Source organism: Salmo salar, chromosome 03 (genome assembly GCF_965601325.2).
Source record: "Salmo salar chromosome 03, fSalSal1, whole genome shotgun sequence".
Taxonomy (NCBI): domain Eukaryota; kingdom Metazoa; phylum Chordata; class Actinopteri; order Salmoniformes; family Salmonidae; genus Salmo; species Salmo salar.
Genome location: NC_138293.1, coordinates 49162701 through 49185568, shown reverse-complemented (window position 1 = coordinate 49185568; position 22868 = coordinate 49162701). Strand labels below are relative to the sequence as shown.

At 44.1% G+C, this 22868-nt stretch overlaps 1 protein-coding gene across 2 annotated transcripts in view; it reads left to right on the top strand.

Annotated features, from left to right (window-relative positions):
* LOC106600622 (sterile alpha motif domain-containing protein 10) overlaps positions 1-22868 on the top strand; it is a 230348-nt gene that overhangs the window by 79831 nt on the left and 127649 nt on the right. For both annotated transcript variants that reach the window (XM_014192113.3, XM_014192112.2), the window contains exon 3: positions 7959-8127. In XM_014192113.3, the coding sequence (XP_014047588.2) occupies positions 7959-8127 (169 nt within the window). The remainder of the gene's footprint in view (positions 1-7958; positions 8128-22868) is intronic.

The window sequence follows — 22868 nt, the reverse complement described above, 5'->3', positions numbered from 1 at the left end:
CTATACACCTCCCTGAACACTGATGTGACCATCCCTTAAGTGCCTTCTGTTGCCACGAAATAGTGGGGTCATGATAAGCCAACCAGGGAAATCCCAATACGACTGGAAAGGCAGGAGAATCAATCAGAAAAAAAAGAATTCTCCCCTCATGACCCACCACGTTCTCATACATAGTGGAACCGTGACCTCCCTTATAATACCCGATCCTGAAGGACGACTATGTAAAGAATGTACAGGGAAAGGCACATCAACAGGAACAATAGGAATCCCTAAACTACGAGCAAACACACAATCAATAAAGTTCCCAGCTGCGCCTGAATCTACTAGCGCCTTATGCTGAGAATTCAGGGAAAACTCAGGGAACTCTAGAGATATACATATGTGCAACAGGAAGCTCTGGGTGAGTTTGGTGCCTGCTCACCTGGGATGATCCACCAGCACCCTGCCTGTTGCCTCAATTTCCTGGGGTACCTCTCCAGCACCGACCAGCAGTGTGTCCTCTGCGGCCACAGGTGGTGCAGGAAATAGCTCCCCCTCCGGTCTCCCTAGGAGCAATACCCCTGAGCTCCATCAGTGTAGACTCGGAGGAACTGGGGGATGGAACGAACAGACCCCGATCTGGACGTCCGCGGGTAGCCAACAGGTTATCCAGCCGGATGGATAAATCCACCAGCTGGTCGAGGGTAAGTGTGGTGTCCCTGCAGGCAAGCTCCCGACGGACGTCCTCTCGTAGACTACATCGGTAATGATCAATCAGGGCCCTCTCATTCCATCCTGCGCTGGCAGCCAGGGTCCTAAAGTCCAGTGCGAAATCTTGAGCACTCCTCATCCCCTGTCTGAGATGGAACAATCTTTCACCCGCCGCTCTCCCCTCAGGTGGATGATCGAAGACAGCCCGAAAGCGATGGATGAAATCCTCGTAGCGAACCAATGTAGCGTCTATACTCCCCCACTCCGCGTTGGCCCACTCAAGGGTTCTCCCAGACAGACAGGAGATGAGGGCAGACACGCTCTCGTATCCCGAGGGAACTGGGTGAACGGTCGCCAGGTATAGTTCCATCTGGAGCAGGAAACCTTTGCACCCGGCAGCCGTTCCATCATAAGCCCCTGGAAGTGAGAGCCTAATCCCACTGGGTCCACTTGACGGAGGGATGGGCAGCAGTGGTATTGGTTGAGGTGATGTGGATGAATTCGTCGGAAAACCCCCTTTCTCCCAACGCTCCATGGTGAGCAGCACGCGATCCATGGCTGAGCCGAGATGTTGTAACATTGTCGCGTGCTCCTGGACTTGTTCCTCGACTGGAACCGGAGGAACTGATGCACCTGCTGACTCCATAAATGGTGCGGTATTATGTCAGTGTCAGTGTAGTGGAGATGAGAAATAGAGTCAATCGCAGGACACCGAACTGAGTAAAAATATACGTATTTACTCTAGGAAAAAACTCATCATACAAAATCCACGCAGGGATAAACAATAACGACAAACACGAACAACAGTAAAATAATAACGCACAAAACATCATGATAACCAGAGGGTTTAAATAGGGAAATAATCATAATGAAATGGGAACCAGGTGTGAACAATCAAGACATAACAAATGGACAAAGAAACATGGATCGGTGGCAGCTAGAAAGCCGGTGACGATGATGGCCGAATGCCACCCAAACAAGGAGAGGCACCAACTTCGGCGGAAGTCGTGACATTGCTGATGATCTGGTGCTTCTGTCACCAACCAAGGAGGGCCTACAGCAGCATCTAGATCTTCTGCACAGACTCTGTCAGACCTGGGCCCCTACAGTAAATCTTAGTAAAACAAAAATATTGTTGTTCCAAAAAAGGTCCAGTTGCCAGGACCACAAATACAAATTCCATCTAGAAACCATTGCCCAAGAGCACACAAAAACTTTGCATGCCTCGGCCTAAACATCAGCGCCACAGGTAACTTCCACAAAGCTGTGAATGAGCTGAGAGACAAGGCAAGAAGGGCCTTCTATGCCATCAAAAGGAACATACAATTTGACATGCAAATCAAAATCAAATTTTATAGACCTTAGAGTGAAATGCTTGCTTACGAGTCCCTAACCAACAATGCAGTTAAAAAAAATATGGATAACAGCAGGAGTAAAATAAGACTTTAAGTAATTAAACAGCAGCAGTAAAATAAGACTATATACAGGGTACCGCTACAGAGTTAGTTGAGGTAATATGTACATGTAGGTAGAGTTATTAAAGTGATTATGCATAGATGATAACAACTGAGAGTAGCCGCGGTGTAAAATCGGGGGTGGGGGGCAATGAAAATAGTCTGGGTAGCCATTTTATTAGATGTTTAGGAGTCTTATGGCGTCGGGGTAGAAGCTGTTTAGAAGCCTCTTGGACATAGACTTGACTTGCTTGGGTACCACTTGCCATGCGGTAGCAGAGAGAAGAGTTTATGACTGGGGTGGCTGGAGTCTTTGACAATTTTTAGGGCCTTCCTCTGACACCCCCTGGTATAGAGGTCCTGGATGACAGGAAGCTTGGCCCCAGTGATGTACTGGGCCGTTCGCACTACACTCTGTAGTGCCTTGCACTCGGAGGCCAAGCAGTTGCCATACCAGGCAGTGATGCAACCAGTCAGGATGCTCTCGATGGTGCAGGTTTAGAACCTTTTCAGGATCTGAGGACCCATAACAAATCTTTGCAGTCTCCTGAGAGGAGACGACTGTCTTGGTGTGCTTGGACCAAGTTAGTTTGTTTGTGATGTGGACACCAAGGAACTTGAAGCTCTCAGCCTGCTCCACTGCAGCCCCATCGATGAGAATGGGGGTGTGCTCGGTCCTCTTTTTCCTGTTGTCCACAATCGTCTCCTTTGTCTTGATCGCGTTGAGGGAGAGGTTGTTGTCCTGGCACCACATGGCCAGGTCTCTGACTTCCTCCCTATAGGCTGTCTCATTGTTGTCGGTGATCAGGCCCACCACTGTTGTGTCATTGGCAAACTTAATGATGGTGTTGGAGTCGTGCCTGGCCGTGATCACAGAGTGAACAGGGAGTACAGGAGGGGACTGAGCAAGCACCCCTGAGGGGCCCCTGTGTTGAGGATCAGCGTGGTGGATATGTTGTTACCTACCATTACCACCTGGGGGCGGCCCGTCAGAAAGTTCAGGATCCAGTTGCAGAGGGACGTGTTTAGTCCCAGGGTCTTGAGTTTATTGATGAGCTTTGAGGGCACTATGGTGTTGAACGCCGAGCTGTAGTCAATGAATAGAATTCTCACATATACTACCATTCAAAAGTTTGGGGTCACTTAGAAATGTCCTTGTTTTTGAAAGAAAAGTTAAAAAATTCCATTAAAATAACATCAAATTGATCAGAAATACAGTGTAGACATTGTTAATGTTGTAAATGACTATTGTAGCTGGAAAGGGCTGATTTTTAATGGAATATCTACATAGGTGTACGGAGGCCCATTATCAGCAACCATCACTCCTGTGTTCCAATGGCACGTTGTGTTAGCTAATTCAAGTTTATCATTTTAAAAGGCTAATTGATCATTCGAAAACCCTTTTGCAATTATGTTAGCACAGCTGAAAACTTTTGTTCTGATTAAACAAGCAATACAACTGGACTTCTTTAGACTAGTTGAGTATCTGGAGCATCAGCATTTGTGGGTTCACAGCAGCAAGATTTGTGACCTGTTGCCACAAGAAAAGGGCAACCAGTGAAGAACAAGCACCATACAACCCATATGTGTTTATTTATTTTCCCTTTTGTACTTATTTGCAGATCGTTACAACTATTTGCAGATCGTTACAACACTGTATATAGACATAATATGACATTTGAAATGTCTTTACTCTTTTGCAACTTCTGTGAGTGTAATGTCTACTGTTCATTTTTATAGTTTATTTATCTTTTTTTTATTATCTACTTCACTTGCTTTGGCAATGTTAACATATGTTTTGCATGCAAATTAAGCCCTTAAATTGAAATTGAAATTGAGAGAGAGAGAGAGAGAGAGAGAGATGGGGGGGTTGGGGATGTATTGGCGTCTGATTAGTATAGTTTCCTCATTACTGACAGTCACTGACCTCCTGGGCAGCACAAACAACATAAATAACACTTTTCCTTCAGAAAGGGACGTGAATGCATAGAGGAGAAAGAGAGTGTGTCCAGTTGTGTATATTGAGATGATGGTTGGTTTTATTCTTTATTTTTTGTAATTTGTCAGTTTGTAGACAGTTGAGACAGAGATAGGGCAGACAGAGAAAGAAAGAAGAAATAATCCCATCCAGCCCAAATGAAGTCTGCTCACATCCACTGAGATCATGGACATTTTACTGGCACTCAGTCCTTAGAGAGAGCCATTTGAGTATTACTGAGACAGGTTGCTTTGCAGGGACCCAGTCCTCTCACTCAATGGTGAAGGAGTCTGAATGAATATTGAAGTGAGCTCATGGATTCTGGAATGAGACGTGACATGCTGTAAGGCTGTATGAAGCGTAATATAAAGGGAGGGATATATGAGGTGTCCTGTTGAAATAGGGACATATGAGGGATTCTGATACTATAGAAGAAGGGAGATAAGAATGGATGGAGATATATTATATTATATATGCTGGAGGAAGGGTATATGAAGGGTTATTGTGAGAGATAGAGGTAGGGGCTGAGGAGGTGTGAGGGGAAATTAAGGATGGTGCGACACATGTCTGTCAAGGACTTTGGGGTGGAGAGAGATATTAAAGGGGTGATTGAATAATGACATGACAGTAACGGAGAGAAGAGGGAGGGAAAGGGAATGAAAAGGGAAGAGAGAGAGGAGAGACGGAGGCAGAGAAAGAGAATGAAAAGGGAAGAGAGAAAGGGTAGAGAGAGAGAGGAGAGACGGAGGCAGAGAATGAGCGGAGAGAATAGAGAAGGTCAAAGATGAGGGTAGGCAAAGGGAAGGGAGTGTGAAGAGAGAGTGAAAGAAGAAGACCGACAGAGTGATAGCCAGAGGCAAAAGGGCAAGAGATGGGTTGCAGAGGGAGGAGGGGAATTGGGAGAGAGTGGTAACAGTGTTAAGAAAGCTGTGACATTGCTGTCTACCCTGCTTTGTAACACTCACACACACTCACACACACGCCTCCAGGGCTTTCCTCTGCTAATTGGCTGAGCCCTTTTGATAAATGAGGGTGTGTGTGTGTGTGTGTGTCAGGGGGTAGGGGAGTGTGTCTACTGAGGTGCAGAGGGCGCGGGACTAGCAGGCTCTAGGGAGGAGGCTGAATATCTTATTGGTGGAGGTGGAGGGAGCCCTGGAATCCTCTGAGTCTGTTCTACTGATTCAGCGCCACTGGAGGACAGAGGACACACACACAGAAAGACCTGCAGTGGCAAAGACACAAACTTTCTCTTTCTCTCATACATACACCAGACAATCAGACAGACCGCTAGAAACTCAGAACTCAAGGTCGAGCTGCTGAGAGGAAAAGAGAGGAAATGAGAGGAGAGGAAAAAAGGTGCAGGAATGGATATGGAGGGGAGAAGAGAAGAGAGGGATGACAAGATGGAGGGAGGGGGAGAGGACAAGGAGAGTCAGAGGAGAGGGACAGTAATGGACTTGATGGGGAATAGAGGAGGTGAAAGACATTAGAGAACAAAATGAAAAGGAAAGGCAGGAAGGAGAGGTGGTTGAAGGATAGGAACAGGGGAAGTAATATAGTCCAGAGAGAAAAGAGTGAGGACAGGGGAGAAAGATGGGAATAGATATTAATACAGGAACAAGGGGAACAAGGGAACACATCTAGGAAAAGAAATAGGCATGGCAAAAGAGGGTGAGATGACAAAGAAAGATATAGAAAGAACTGATTATTGTTTGATAGAATGACTTAAGATCACACATTAACATTCCATTAGTATTCTACAATTGCTACCAATACTCATGGACCAGGCACAATACCATCAATAAAACAAGGAGCCCTATATCTGTCACTCCCCTTGGTTCTTTCCTCAGGTGTTATTGACTGTTTCATGTTGGTGCGTTTGTTTCGTGTTTATTTATTAAAACACTCACTCCCTGTACTTGCTTCCCGACTCTCAGCGCACTCATTACACCAGCGCTTCCCCTCTCTATCCTCTGACTGGGATAAACAGTCAAATATGGCTTTTACATGGTTGAGATCCCACCCCTTCACACACACCTCCCCCTCCTCTCTTTCTGGTGTAATGAATGAGAGGTTCTGTGGTTTTAGAAGTAGGTATCTAGGAGTTAAGGGTGAGTGTTTACAGCACAGAGCTGGCTGAGGGGAGACGCAGCTTGATGAATGGCTATAAACCCAGAGTAGGGAAGGAAGGTTAGAGACAGGCAGAGAGACAAAAGATAAGAGAGGAGATAAAGCCTGATGGATGGTCATGGTATAAGAGGAGTGGAGAGAAGAGCAGGAGGGAAGGATACTGGACAGCATAGGGCTGGTGTGGTACACAGTGAAGGCTTCTCCTGGATGCAGCTGAAACACACTGTGTGTGTGTGTGTGTGTGTGTGTGTGTGTGTGTGTGTGTGTGTGTGTGTGTGTGTGTGTGTGTGTGTGTGTGTGTGTGTGTGTGTGTGTGTGTGTGTGTGTGTGTGTGTGTGTACAAGCAAATAACATCCCATCATGCTAAGGGTCATGTATAAAAATGCTGGGCAGGCCATTATTTTAGCCATTATTTTGGCTACCATGGCTATGCCCACATAGGATGACAATGGCCCCATCCACAGGGCCCGAGTTGTGACTGAATGGTCTCAATCAACAGATCTCAAACCAATTGAACACCTATGGGAGATTCTGGAGCAGCGCCTGAGACAGCGTTTTCCACCACCAGACACTTGTAGATTCTATACCAAGGCGCATTGAAGCTGTTCTGACTTGTGGTGTCCCAACGACCTACTAAGACACTTTATGTTGGTGTTTCCTTTATTTTGGCAGATACCTGTATTTGGCAATATCAAATTGAGTGATGGTGGAGAGCCTTTTTAAAACTCTGTTTGTATGACAGATTTATGGAAATAAAGGATGTTAGCCGATTGCCTTGCTTCAACCACTGGGCCAATCACAGGCTGGATTAATGGGAGGCATGTATGAATATAATCCATGAATCCATCAGAGAGATGCTCTGGTCTGACCTTATTAACGGTCAATGGCCTTATGAATGGACATGTTAAACTTTGTAATTATGCCAGCTGAATAAAGGACTAGCGATGTGTGTGTGTGTGTGTGTGTGTGTGTGTGTGTGTGTGTGTGTGTGTGTGTGTGTGTGTGTGTGTGTGTGTGTGTGTGTGTGTGTGTGCAGAAGCAGGGTCGACAGCAATGTCACAGCTATCTGAACAGTGTTAAGAAGGGGGGAAGAGGTGACAGACACTGTCATATCTCACACAGCAGGGCCCACAGCCATCACACTGCTCGGAGCACTAAGGCAGCTGACCTGGGTCAAAGATAATACATAGGACTCACACTCAGTCACCAGAAATAATGTTCACAACCACTCAGTCACCAGAAATAATGTTCACAATCACTCAGTCACCAGAAATAATGTTCACAACCACTCAGTCACCAGAAATAATGTTCACAACCACTCAGTCACCAGAAATAATGTTCACAACCACTCAGTCACCAGAAATAATGTTCACAACCACTCAGTCACCAGAAATAATGTTCACAATCACTCAGTCACCGGAAATAATGTTCACAATCACTCAGTCACCAGAAATAATGTTCACAACCACTCAGTCACCAGAAATAATGTTCACAATCACTCAGTCACCAGAAATAATGTTCACAATCACTCAGTCACCAGAAATAATGTTCACAACCACTCAGTCACCAGAAATAATGTTCACAATCACTCAGTCACCAGAAATAATGTTCCTTCCATGGTCTCTCACACAATGTAAACATATACTGTATACACACACACACACACACACACACACACTGTAACCCCCATACTCTGTGTGTTTCAGCTGCATCCAGGAGAAGCCTTCACTGTGTACCACACCAGCCCTATGCTGTCCAGTCTGTCCAAACCAGTGGTGCTGTGGACCCAACAGGACGTCTGCAAGTGGCTAAAGAAACACTGTCCACACAACTACCTGACCTATGTAGAAGCCTTCTCCCACCACGCCATCACAGGTAATGTGTGGCCTTCTCCCACCATATAATACCACAGGTAATGTGTGGCCTTCTCCCACCATATAATACCACAGGTAATGTGTGGCCTTCTCCCACCATATAATACCACAGGTAATGTGTGGACTTCTCCCACCTTATAATACCACAGGTAATGTGTGGACTTCTCCCACCACATAATACCACAGGTAATGTGTGGCCTTCTCCCACCACACTATCACAGGTAATGTGTGGCCTTCTCCCACGATATAATATCACAGGTAATGTGTGGCCTTCTCCCACCACACTATCACAGGTAATGTGTGGCCTTCTCCCACCATATAATACCACAGGTAATGTGTGGCCTTCTCCCACCACGCTATCACAGGTAATGTGTGGCCTTCTCCCACCATGCTATCACAGGTAATGTGTGGCCTTCTCCCACCATATAATACCACAGGTTATGTGTGGACTTCTCCCACCATGCTATCACAGGTAATGTGTGGCCTTCTCCCACCAGATAATACCACAGGTAATGTGTGGACTTCTCCCACCATATAATGCCACAGGTAAGGTGTGGCCTTCTCCCACCATATAATACCACAGGTAATGTGTGGCCTTCTCCCACCATATAATACCACAGGTAATGTATGGCCTTCTCCCACCACGCTATCACAGATAATGTGTGGCCTTCTCCCACCATATAATACCACAGGTAATGTGTGGCCTTCTCCCACCATATAATACCACAGGTAACGTGTGGCCTTCTCCCACCATATAATACCACAGGTAATGTGTGGCCTTCTCCCACCACGCTACCACAGGTAATGTGTGGCCTTCTCCCACCATATAATACCACAGGTAATGTGTGGCCTTCTCCCACCATATAATATCACAGGTAATGTGTGGCCTTCTCCCACCATGCTATCACAGGTAATGTGTGGCCTTCTCCCACCATATAATACCACAGGTAATGTGTGGGACCAGTTCAGGCAGGTCTCTGAAAAGGCTTATCCTGAGAAACCAAATCCCACACAAGTTGTATAGTTCTGTTTAGTTCTGGTTCCATAGCTTAGCTTTTCAACTGTGGGATTTAGGAAATGGTTTAAACCCAAATCTCTCACTAGGAGATTTAAAGACCATTCATGCAATGTGAGCTAAGAAATAAGGAACACTGCGTTTTTGTGAAAGAAATGGAAGGCTGTGTACAGTTGAAGTCGGAAGTTTGCATACACTTAGGTTGGAGTCATTAAAACTTGTATTTCAACAACTCCACAAATTTCTTGTTAACAAACTATAGTTTTGGCAAATTCATTTAGGACATCTACTTTGTGCATAACACAAGTACTTTTTCCAACAATTGTTTACAGACAGATTATTTCACTTATAATATACTGTATCACAATTCCAGTGGGTCAGAAGTTTACATACACTAAGTTGACTGTCCCTTTAAACACCTTGGAAAATTCCAGAAAATGATGTAATGGCTTTAGAAGCTACTGATAGGCTAATTGACATAATTTGAGTCATTTGGAGGTGTACCTGTGGATGTATTTCAAGGCCTACCTTCAAACTCAGTGCCTCTTTGCTTGACATCATGGGAAAACCAAAAGAAATCCGCCAAGACCTCAGAAAATATATTGTAGACCTCCAAGGCTGGTTCATCCTTGGGATTAATTTCCAAGCGCCTGAAGGTACCACGTTCATCTGTACAAACAATAGTACGCAAGTATAAACACCATGGGACCACGCAGCCGTCACACAGCTCAGGAAGGAGACGCATTCTGTCTCCTAGAGATGAACGCACTTTAGTGCGAAAAGTGCAAATCAATCCCAGAACAACAGCAAAGGACCTTGTGAAGATGCTGGAGGAAACAGGTACAAAAGTATCTACATCCACAGTAAAACGAGTCCTATATCGACATAACCTGATAGGCCTCTGAGCAAGGAAGAAGCCACTGCTCCAAAACCACCATAAAAAGCCATACTACGGTTTGCAACTGCACATGGGGACAAAGATCATACTTTTTGGAGAAATGTCCTCTTGTCTGATGAAACAAAAATAGAAGTGTTTGGCCATAACGACCATTGTTATGTTTGGAGGAAAAACTGGGAGGCTTGCAAGCCGAAGAACACCATCCCAACCGTGAAGCACGGGGGTGGCAGCATCATGTTGTGGGTGTGCTTTGCTGCAGGAGGGACTGGTGCACTTCACAAAATAGATTGCATCATGACGGAGAAAAATTATGTGGATATATTGAAGCAACATCTCAAGACATCAGTCAGGAAGTTAAAGCTTGGTCGCAAATGGGTCTTCCAAATGGACAATGACCCCAAGCATACTTCCAAAGTTGTTGCAAAATGGCTTAAGGACAACAATGTCAAAGTATTGAGTGGCCAACACAAAGCCCTGACCTCAATTCCATAGAAAATTTGTGGGCAGAACTGAAAAAGTGTGTGCGAGCAAGGAGGCTTAGAAACCTGACTCAGTTACACCAGCTCTGTCAGGAAGAATGGACCAAAATTCACCCAACTTATTGTGGGACGCTTGTGGAAGGCTACCCGAAACGTTTGACCCAAGTTTGACTCATGCCGCCAAACATACCCTCGTAAAACTGACTATCCCACCGATCCTTGACTTTGGCGATGTCATTTACAAAATAGCCCCCTACACTCTACTCAGCAAACTGGATGTAGTCTATCAAAGTGCCATCCATTTTATACCCAAAGCCCCATATACTACCCACCACTGCGACCTGTATGCTCTCGTTGGATGGCCCTCACTACATATCCGTCGCCAAACCCACTGGCTCCAGGTCATCTATAAGTCTTTGCTAGGTAAAGCCCCACCTTATCTCAGCTCACTAGTCACCATAGCAACACCCACCCGTAGGCGCTCCAGCAGGTATATTGCACTGGTCATCCTCAAAGCCAACACTTACTTTGGCCGCCTTCCCTTCCAGTTCTCTGCTGCCAATGACTGGAACGAATTTCAAAAATCTCTGAAGCTGGAGTCTTATATCTCCCTCTCTAATTTTAAGCATCAGCTGTCTGAGCAGCTTACCGATCACTGTACCTGTACACAGCCAATCTGTAAATATCACACCCGAATACCTCATCTCCATATTATTACTTACCCTCTTGCTCTTTTGCACCCCAGTATCTCTACTTGCACATCATCATCTGCACATCTATCACTCCAGTATTAATGCTGAATTGTAATTATTTTCACCTCTATGGCATATTTACTGCCTACTCTTCTACATTTGCACACACTGTACATAGATTTTTATTTTATTTTGTGTTGTTGACTGTATGTTTGTTTATGTGTAACTCTGTGTTGTTGTTTGTGTCGAACTGCTTTGCTTTATCTTGGCCAGGTCGCAGTTGTAAAGAAGAACTTTTTCTCAACTGGCCTACCTGGTTAAATAAAGATTTTTTTTTTTTAATTAAACAATTTAAAGGCAATGCTACCAAATACTAATTGAGTGTATGTAAGATATCCATAAAAAATCAGCCGTTTCTAGCTACAATAGTCATTTACAACATTAACAATGTCTACACTGTATTTCTGATCAATTTGGTGTTAGACAAAAAATGTGCTTTTCTTTCAAAAACAAGGACATTTCTAAGAGACCCCAAACTTTTGAATGGTAGTGTATATACAGGCCTCGACCACTACCCTGAGAGCACTTGATTCAGTGTATCATGCAGCCCTCAGGTTCATTACAAATCAGAAACGTCTAACACATCATTGTGATCTCTACAGCGCTCTTGGCTGGTCATCATTGACCTTGCGTAGGCTTAAACACTGGTATTCACTGATTTATAAGGCCATATTGGGTAAAATGCTATTTTATCTCTGTTCTTTTTTAATCAGGTCGGTAAATAAATATAAATTACGATCCCATTCTCATTTGCTTTTAACAGTACTAAGAATTAGAACAGGTCATGGTAGAAATAGTTTTAGTTACTCAGTCCTGGAATTCTCTCCTGAACATTTTAAAATTTGATGATCTAGTTTCGTTGGTGGAGTTTAAACACTTGATCGATGTATATATCATAGAAGAGTGTAATTGTCTTTAGCACAGCTGTTTTTTAACAAAACATTTTTTTACGTCATATGTAATTGTTGTACGTGTGTCTATAGTTTTTTTTAATATTGTGTTAGTTTATGTATGAAACTTTGTTCCCCCGGCTGCTATTGGACCAGGTCTCTCTTGAAAAAGAGATGTTACCTCAATGAGAAAAACCTGTATAAATAAAGGTTAACCTGTTAGGGCTAGGGGGCAGCATTGACACGGCTGGATAAAAAACATACCCGATTTAATCTGGTTACCACTCCTACTCAGTAACTAGAATATGCATATACTTATTACATATGGATAGAAAACACCCTAAATTTTCTAAAACTGTTTGAATGGTGTCTGTGAGTATAACAGAACTCAAATGGCAGGTCAAAACCTGAGAGATTCCTTTACAGGAAGTGGCCTGTCTGACCATTTCTGGAACTTCTTTGCCATCTCTATCATTTACTAAGGATCTCTGCTCTAACGTGACACTTCCCACGTCTTCCATAGGCTCTCATAGCCCGGGAAAAAAGAGAATGTCGTCATTCCAGCCCCAGGCTGAAACACATTATCGCCTTTCTCAAGTGGCCCATCAAGAGACACTAGCTTATGCGCGTGACCCCGACCGCCCCCGCCTTTGTGATTTTTTCCTCTGTTTGCCGAAAAGGAGATTCCCTGTCGGAATATTATCGCTTTTCTACGAGAAAAATGACGTAAAAATTGATTTTAAACAGCGGTTGACATGCTTCGACGTACGGCAATGGAATACTTTGAATTTTATTGTCAGGAATTGCGCCAAGCGCGCGACACTTCTTTACTATTTCGGATAGCGTCTGGAACGCACGAACAAAACGCCGCTATTCGGATATAACGATGGATTATTTTGGACCAAACCAACATTTGTTATTGAAGTAGACGTCCTGGGTGTGCATTCTGACGAAGACAACAAAAGGTAATGACATTTTTATAATAGTAAATATGATTATGGTGAGTGCTAAACTTGCCGGGTGTCTAAATAGCGAGCCCGTGATGCCTGGGCTATGTACTTAGAATATTGCAAAATGTGCTTTCACCAAAAAGCTATTTTAAAATCGGACATATCGAGTGCATAGAGGAGGTCTGTATCTATAATTCTTAAAATAATTGTTATGCTTTTTGTGAACGTTTATCGTGAGTAATTTAGTAAAATGTTAGCGAATTCCCCGTAAGTTTGCGGGGGGTATGCTAGTTCTGAACGTCACATGCTAATGTAAAAAGCTGGTTTTTGATATAAATATGAACTTGATTGAACAAAACATGCATGTATTGTATAACATAATGTCCTAGGGTTGTCATCTGATGAAGATCATCAAAGGTGAGTGCTGCATTTAGCTGTCTTCTGGGTTTTGGTGACATTATATGCTGGCTTGAAAAATGGGTGTCTGATTATTTCTGGCTTGGTACTCTGCTGACATAATCTAATGTTTTGCTTTCGTTGTAAAGCCTTTTTGAAATCGGACAGTGTGGTTAGATTAACGAGAGTCTTATCTTTAAATGGCTGTAAAATAGTCATATGTTTGAGAAATTGAAGTAATAGGATTTTGAAGATTTTGAAAATCGCGCCACAGGCTGGCAGTGGATGTTACGTAGGTGGGACGAATTCGTCCCGCCGGTCCCATAGAGGTTAAATGGCTGTAAAATAGTCATATGTTTGAGAAATTGAAGTAATAGGATTTTGAAGATTTTGAAAATCGCGCCACAGGCTGGCAGTGGATGTTACGTAGGTGGGACGACTTCGTCCCGCCGGTCCCATAGAGGTTAAAAAATAAATAAAAAATAAATGAAGCTGGTAGAGAGAATACCAAGAGTGTGCAAAGCTGTTCCGGTCAGCATCAGAGAACAACGTCGACATATGCTGACTCGGTAAGTATGTTTATAAAGAAGTGCATTGGAGATGTTGTACCCACTGTGACTATTAAAACCTACCCTAACCAAAAACCGTGGATGGATGGCGTCATTTGCGCAAAACTGAAAGCGCATTTAACCATGGATAGAGGTCTGGGAATATGTCTGAATATAAACAGTGTAGCTATTCCCTCCGCAAGGCAATCCAACAAGTGAAATGCCAGTACAGGGACAAGGTGGAGTCGCAATTCAACAGCTCAGACACGAGACGTATGTGGCAGGGTCAACAGGAAATCACGGACTACAAAAACAACTCCAGCCACATCACAGACACCGACGTCACACTTCCAGACAAACTAAACACCTTCTTTGCCCGCTTTGAGGATAATACAGTGCCACCGTCGCGGCCCCCTAACAAGGACTGCGCCCCCCGCTCTCTCCTTCTCCGTGGCTGACGTGAGTAAAACATTTAAACGTGTTAACCCCCGCAAGGCTTAACCCCCGCACGGCATCCATAGCCGCGTCCTCAGAGCATGCGCAGACCTGCTGGCTGGTGTGTTTACGGACATATTCAATCGCTCCCTATCCCAGTCTGTTGTCCCCACATGCTTCAAGATGGCTACCATTGTTCCTGTACCCAAGAAGGAAAAGATAACTGAACTACATGACTACCACCCCGTAGCACTCACTTCTGTCATCAGGAAGTGCTTTGAGAGGCTAGTCAAGGATCATATCACCTCCACCTTACCAGCCACCCTAGACCCACTTCAGTTTACATACCGCCCCAACAGGTACACAGACGACGCAATTGCCATCACACTGCACACTGCCCTATCCCATCTGGACAAAAGGAATACCTATGTAAGAATGCTGTTCATTGACTACAGCTCAGCATTCAGCACCATAGTACCCTCCAAGCTCATCATCAAGCTGGAGGCCCTGGGTCTCAACCCCGCCCTGTGCAATTGGGTCCTGGACTTTCTGACGGGCCGCCCCCAGGTGGTGAAGGTAGGAAACAACATCTCCACTTCGCTGATCCTCAACACTGGGGCCCCACAAGGGTGCGTGCTCAGCCCCCTCCTGTACTCCTTATTCACCCATGACTGCGTGGCCATGCACGCCTCCAACTCAATCATTGCAGACGACACAACAGTAGTGGGCTTGATTACCAACAACGACGAGACAGTCTACAGGGAAGAGATGGGGGGGCACTCGGAGTGTGGTGTCAGGAAAGCAACCTCTCACTCAACGTCAACAAAACAAAGGAGATGATCGTGGACTTCAGGAAACAGCAGAGGGAGCACCCAGCTATCCACATCGATGGGACAGTAGTGGAGAAGGTGGAACATTTTAAGTTCCTCGGCATACACATCACTGACAAACTGAAATGGTCCACTCACACAGACAGTGTGGCAAAGAAGGCGCAACAGCCCCTCTTCAACCTCAGGAGGCTGAAGAAATTTTGCTTGTCACCCAAACCCTGACAAACTTTTACAGATGCACAATCGAGAGCATCCTGTCAGGCTGTATCACAGTCTGGTATGGCAACTGCACCGCCCTCAACCGCAAGGCTCTCCAGAGGGTGGTGAGGTCTGCACAACCTATCACTGGGGGCAAACTACCTGCCCTCCATAACACCTACAGCACCCGATGTCATAGGAAGGCCGAAAAGATCATCAAGGACAACAACCACCTGAGCCACTGCCTGTTCACCCCGCTATCATCCAGAAGGCGAGGTCAGTACGGGTGCATCAAAGCTGACTGAAAAACAACTTCTATCTCAAGGCCAACAGAGGCTAAACAGCAATCACTAACTCGGAGAGGCTACTGCCTACATTGAGATCCAATCACTGGCCACTTTAATAAATTGATCTCTAGTCACTTTATACAATGCACACTAAATGATGCCACTTTAATAATGTTTACATTTCTTGCATTACTCATATCACATGTACTGTATATACTGTATTTTATGCCATCTATTGCACCTTGCCTATGCCGCTCGGCCATCGTTCATCCATATACTTACATGTACATATTCTCATTCACCCCTTTAGATTTGTGTGTATTAGATAGTTGTTGGGGAATTGTTAGATTACTTGTTAGATATTACTGCACTGTCGGAACTAGAAGCACAAGCATTTCGCTACACTCGCATTAACATCTGCTAACCATGTGTATGTGACAAATAACATTTGATTTGAGCAGTCATCAAGGCAAAGGGTGGCTACTTTAAAGAATCTCAAATATAAAATATATTTTGATTTGTTTAACAGTTTTTTGGTTACTACATATGTGTTATTTCATTGTTTTGACATCTTCACTATTATTCTACAATGCAACCTTGTCCGAGAAAGATTTACATGGTTATCAAAACATCACGCCAGGCTAAGCCTACAGGAAACACAGCTCTTATTTTGAGTGTTTCTACAATTGCCTATGGGAGAAATGAATGGTGCAAAAATGATTGAAACCATTTCCCTGTTTGACCACTAGGTTTTAATGGTATTATTCTTGTTTCTCTAGTGGGGAGAGATGTGGATAAGCGGTTTTTGACATCACAATAGGTCAGTCCTATCAGGATCCGTGGGACGTCCCTATCCTAAACCCTAAACTTAACCGGTACCCTAACCTTAACCATAACCCTGACCCAGCCCTAACCTTTTTATTTATTTATTTGATTTATTTCACCTTTATTTAACCAGGTAGGCTAGTTGAGAACAAGTTCACATTTGCAACTGCGACCTGGCCAAGATAAAGCAAAGCACTTCGACACATACAACAACACAGAGTTACACATGGAATAAACAAACATACAATCAATAATACAGTAGAAAAATCTATATACAGCATGTGCAAATGAGGTAGGATAAGAGAGGTAAGGCAATAAATAGGCCATGGTGGCAAAGTAACTACAATATAGCAATTAAACACTGGAATGGTAGGATGTGTAGAAGATGAATGTGCAAGTTGAGATACTGGGGTGCAAAGGAGCAAGATAAATAAATAAATACAGTATGGTGATGAGGTTGATTGGATGGGCTATTTACAGATGGGCTATGTACAGGTGCAGTGATCTGTGAGCTGCTCTGACAGCTGGTGCTTAAAGCTAGTGAGGGAGATGGGAATCTCCAGCTTCAGAGATTTTTGCAGTTCGTTAGTGAAGGAGAGATGGACAAAGGAAGAATTGGCTTTGGGGTGACCAGAGAGATATACCTGCTGGAATGCGTGCTACGGGTGGGTGCTGCTATGGTGAACAGTGAGCTGAGATAAGGTGGGGCTTTACCTAGCAGAGAATTGTAGATGACCTGGAGCCAGTGGGTTTTGCGACGAGTATGAAGCGAGGGCCAGCCAACAAGATCATACAGGTCGCAGTGGTCGGTAGTATATGGGGCTTTGGTGACAAAACGGATGGCACTGTGATAGACTGCATCCAATTTGTTGAGTAGAGTGTCGAGGATCGGTAGGATGGTCAGTTTTACGAGGGTATGTTTGGCAGCATGAGTGAAGGATGCTTTATTGCGAAATAGGAAGCCGACTCTAGATTTCATTTTGGATTGGAGATGTTTAATGTGAGTCTGGAAGGAGAGTTTACAGTCTAACCAGACACCTAGGTATTTGTAGTTGTCCACATATTCTAAGTCAGAACCGTCCAGAGTAGTGATGCTAGTTGGGTGGGCAGGTGCGGGCAGCGATCGGTTAAAGAGCATGCATTTAGTTTTACTTGCTTTTAAGAGCAGTTGGAGTCCACGGAAGGATAGTTGTATGGCATTGAAGCTCATCTGGAGGTTAGTTAACACAGTGTCCAACGAAGGGCCAGAGATATACAGAATGGTGTTGTCTGTGTAGAGGTGGATCAGAGACTCACCAGCAGTGAGAGCGACATCATTGATGTGTACAGAGAAGAGAGTCGGCCCGAGAATTGAACCCTGTGGCACCCCCATAGAGACTGCCAGAGGTCCGGACAACAGGCCCTCCGATTTGACATACTGAACTCTATTGGAGAAGAAGTTGGTGAACCAAGCAAGGCAATCATTTGAGAAACCAAGGCTGTTGAGTCTGCCAATAACAATGTTTTGATTGACAGAGTCGAAAGCCTTAGCCAGGTCGATGAATACGGCTGCACAGTAATGTCTCTTATCAATGGCGGTTATGATATCGTTTAGGACCTTGAGCGTGGCTGAGGTGCACCCATGACCAGCTCTGAAACCAAATTGCATAGCGGAGAAGGTACGGTGAGATTTGAAATGGTCGGTAATCTGTTTGTTAACAGTCCCATGTGTCTCAGTTGGTAGAGCATGGTGTTTGCAACGCCAGGGTTGTGGGTTCAATTCCCACGGGGGACCAGTAAGGAGAAAAAATGTATTAAATGTATGCATTCACTACTGTAAGTCGCTCTGGAAAAGAGCGTCTGCTAAATGACTAAAATGTTAACTTGGCTTTCAAAGACCTTAGAAAGGCAGGGTAGAATAGATATTAACCCTTACCTTACCATTTTCAACTTCAATGGGGTAGGGATGTCCCAAGGATCCCAAATAGCATGGACCCTTCACAGTAGGCATGCCCATAGCCTGTTTCCTCCTGAATCCAGTTTTGGATTAAGTTCAGTTTGATTTAGATTTCCTAAGTGAAATGCATATTTGTTCATTGTTTGTTTGTTTTTGTCAGTAAGTTTTCAAGTCATTCAAGTTGCATCCTAACCACTGCTACCACCAATTTCAAGATAACTGTTGAAAGTTAAAAAACAAAATTGGGTGCACAAAATTGAATTTATAGCATATTGTTTCCCAAGTTGTTAGTTGCTACTGGTGGTAGCCTACATGGGTTGTTAGTTGCTACTGGTGGTAGCCTACATGGGTTGTTAGTTGCTACTGGTGGTAGCCTACATGGGTTGGTAGTTGCTACTGGTGGTACCCTACATGGGTTGTTAGTTGCTACTGGTGGTAGCCTACATGGGTTGTTAGTTGCTACTGGTGGTAGCCTACATGGGTTGGTAGTTGCTACTGGTGGCAGAGAAAATAGGAGAAAACTGAGGATGGGTCAACAACATTGTAGTTACTCCACAATACTAACCTAATTGACAGAGTGAAAAGAACAAAGCCTGTATATAATAACAATATTCCAAAACATGCATCCTGTTTGCAACAAGGCACTAAAGTATCACTGCATAAATTGTGGCAAAGAAATTAACTTTATGTCCTGGGGCAAATCCAACACTTCACTGAGTACTACTTTTGTAAGGTCTGCTTTTCTTTTCTTAGTCAACCTTGTGTTCTTTTTCTTTGTGTTCTGGAACGTAGCCCTGTTTCTTTGTGTTCTTGAACATAGCCCTGTTTCTTTGTGTTCTGGAACGTAGCCCTGTTTTTTTGTGTTCTTGAACGTAGCCCTGTTACTTTGTGTTCTGGAACGTAGCCCTGTTTCTTTGTGTTCTGGAACGCAGCCCTGTTTCTTTGTGTTCTGGAACATAGCCCTGTTTCTTTGTGTTCTTGAACGTAGCCCTGTTTCGTTGTGTTCTGGAACGTAGCCCTGTTTCTTTGTGTTCTGGAACGTAGCCCTGTTTCTTTGTGTTCTGGAACGCAGCCCTGTTTCTTTGTGTTCTGGAACGTAGCCCTGTTTCTTTGTGTTCTTGAACGTAGCCCTGTTTCTTTGTGTTCTTGAATGTAGCCCTGTTTCTTTGTGTTCTGGAACGTAGCCCTGTTTCTTTGTGTTCTTGAACATAGCCCTGTTTCTTTGTGTTCTGGAACGTAGCCCTGTTTCTTTGTGTTCTTGAACATAGCCCTGTTTCTTTGTGTTCTTGAACGTAGCCCTGTCTTTCATTTTTGTTCATTGATTTCACCTGTGTTAGTTACTCACCTGGTCTCATCAGCTCCTTATTTAGTTCAGTTCTTTCTGTTTGTATGGTTGTGAGGTATTGTTTGTTTTTGACTGCCTACCTGTGTTTGACAGTTTCCTGAATGTGACCATGATTCCTGCCGTCTGTGAAGGCTTAATTAACATCTGCCGCGCTCTGTGTGTGAATCTATTCCTTTTTCTCCCTGAGTATTCTTTACAACTCTTTATATTTTCAACCATGGTGGTGGGTGCATCATGTTATGGGTATGCTTGTCGTCGGCAAGGACTAGGGAGTTTTTTAGGATAAAAAAATGGAATAGAGCTAAGCACAGTCAAAATCCTAGAGAAAATCTGGTTCAGTCTGCTTTCCAACAAACACTGGGAGACCTTTCAGCAGGACAATAACCTGAAACACAAGGCCAAACATAAACTGGAGTTGCTTACAACATTTAATGATCCTGAGTGGCGTACTTACAGTTTTGACTTAAATCAGTTTGAGAATCTATGGCAAGACATGAAAATGGCTGTGTAGCAATGAACAACAGAATCCGCTCGTCTGTTCCGCCCATCTCAGTCTTGCACTAACCGCACCTCCGCATAGCCCTGGTGAGATGTACGTTTTCACACTCCGTCTGTGACAGAATCACCGCACCTCCGCATAGCCCTGGTGAGATGTACGTTTTCACACTCCGTCTGTGACAGAATCATGTACAGCACGTGTCAAACTCAATGCCCGTAGCAGCTGGTTTGAGTAACAACCGCAACAACAAAAAATCTGGAAAAAAACTCAACTCAAAAATCTCAACCGACAAAAATCTCAACCGACATTAAAATGACTTAAAAGAAATCGATAGTGTGTAGAAATCATCATGAAACGTATATTTACAATATCTTCACTCTGTCCAGCTTGCTAATAGTCATCGAAACGAAAGCTAGACAGTCAGGGAGCATAGAAAATTTCAAAAGTCATGGTAACTATTTTTAGCTCATTTGGCGGGCGAGGAAATGTAACACATTTTAAGTGCGGCACCCCGGACCTTGAATGTGGCCCGCAGGGAAATACGTTTGACACCCCAGATGTACAGAATCAGTGTGTGTGTGTGATAGGCATACCAACCCAGGTACACGGATTCGGACTCAGTCTAAGACATTTCAAACCAGACAGTACTTTAGGCTACAAATGTCATATCTTAATTTGATAATTCTGTCATTCTGTCATTAAGATCCTACATCTGTAGGGAGAGGGGCCAACTGGTTTGATATTGTATGAAGCTGCCAGACAGGGAATTTTATGGTCTCTTGAATTTATAGTTAAGTGTCATTTTTGTGGCTGACATGACGGGAATGTCTCCCTTTTGCCCTCAGAACTTCTTTATCACCAATTAACTGTGTGGGTGGATTGAACAAAGATGTTTCTATAGAAACAGAAGAAAGTTCTTGGTTGTTCCACCAATTTGGTGCCTTTTGAGAAGTGTAACTTTTGATTTCACCTAATTTTAACATTCTGTCATAAAGAGCACATGTTCAACTTTGTAAACAAAAATGTTTTCCCATCTAAAAAAATGACTTTCGTAAAGTTCCTATTCAGTGCCAAATAAAGTACCAGGGTTGACTGTAACAGAATGAATGATTTCATCTTAAATCAGCCATTAATCCCCTCCTGACAGGTGGAATGGAAGACGTATAGGGACCCGCTCAGTTTTCCAGAATAATCCATGTGGCCTATATTAATAAAGGGCACTCAATTTAATATAACAGGCTTAAATTAAATATTGGTGCACAATTTCTACTTAAAATATCAAAGGACGCAAAAGGCACTGTTTTAGTGTTATTTTCCCTTCTCTCTACTTCTGTCCTTCTATTTGAGGGGTATGCCCTGAAGGCCATTATTTTGCTCTGTATTAATTCTGTCGGAGGGGAATTGGATTGGAGCTCTTTTCATCTGCTTTGTCTCATTTGTACACAAAGGAACCAAGGGCAGCGCTTTTCTAGGACACCCCGTTTCTGGTGGCAGGAAGGAGAGACCCACTGGTTGAGGTGGGAGGGAGAGGGCTGTGCAGAGAGGTGTGTGTGTGGGCTGAAAGCACCTAAACTCAGAAAATACATAGTTTAAAGAGGAACACAATCCCTCACATGGACATAGAGCAGTAACAACACCCCTGACATACACACACACAAACACACAGAGAAAGAGAGAGAGAGAGAGATGTATTATTACTGGTGACCTTGTTTCCTGGAGGTACATAGCATCCAAACAGTGCTCTCTCTCTCTCTCTCTCCTCTCTCTCTCTCTAAGTGTAATGATTCAGCTCTTCAGAGGAGTGTGTGCATGCCACAGGGGTGCCCTAATTGGAGGTATTGTGTGTGCCCTCCAGCCATCCATCAGTATGTGGGTCAAGGACGTCTTGTCCTGGTCTGGCTGGTCCTGCTCTGGGGTCCCTTATAGAATGAGTGTTAGTAGAACAGTAAAAGGCTACCTGTGTTGCTTGTGTATAACGCTGACAACGATGAGGAAGACAGGGAGCTGGTGTAAGTGATGTCATCAAGGGGATACCCAAGGCCTTGTCCAGTGTAAAGTGAGATAAGACAGAGAGAGGAGAGTGGTGGTTGGTTGGTGTGTTTCTTTGTTCTCCCTGGAGGAGCAGTGAGTGGCCTCCCCCTCCTTGTTCCTCTGTTAGGGGGAGACAGGGAGCTGCTGTATGTGGTGTCACCAGGAGGATACCACAGAAATCCTATCAACTAGCCCGATAACTTCTATACTTCCTGAAATGGAGAGAAGTAGGTATGGAGGGAGGGAGAGAAGAGGAGAAGAGATGAGTTGGATGTATCTGCCAGCTCTGAGATCAGAGGCTTGTTTTTGTTTTGTATTGTGACTTGCTCGCAAGCCGGCGTGCAACTATGTGTGTGCCTGTGACTATGTGTGTGTGTGTGCCTGTGACCATGTGTGTGTGTGTGCCTGTAACTATGTGTGTGTGTGTG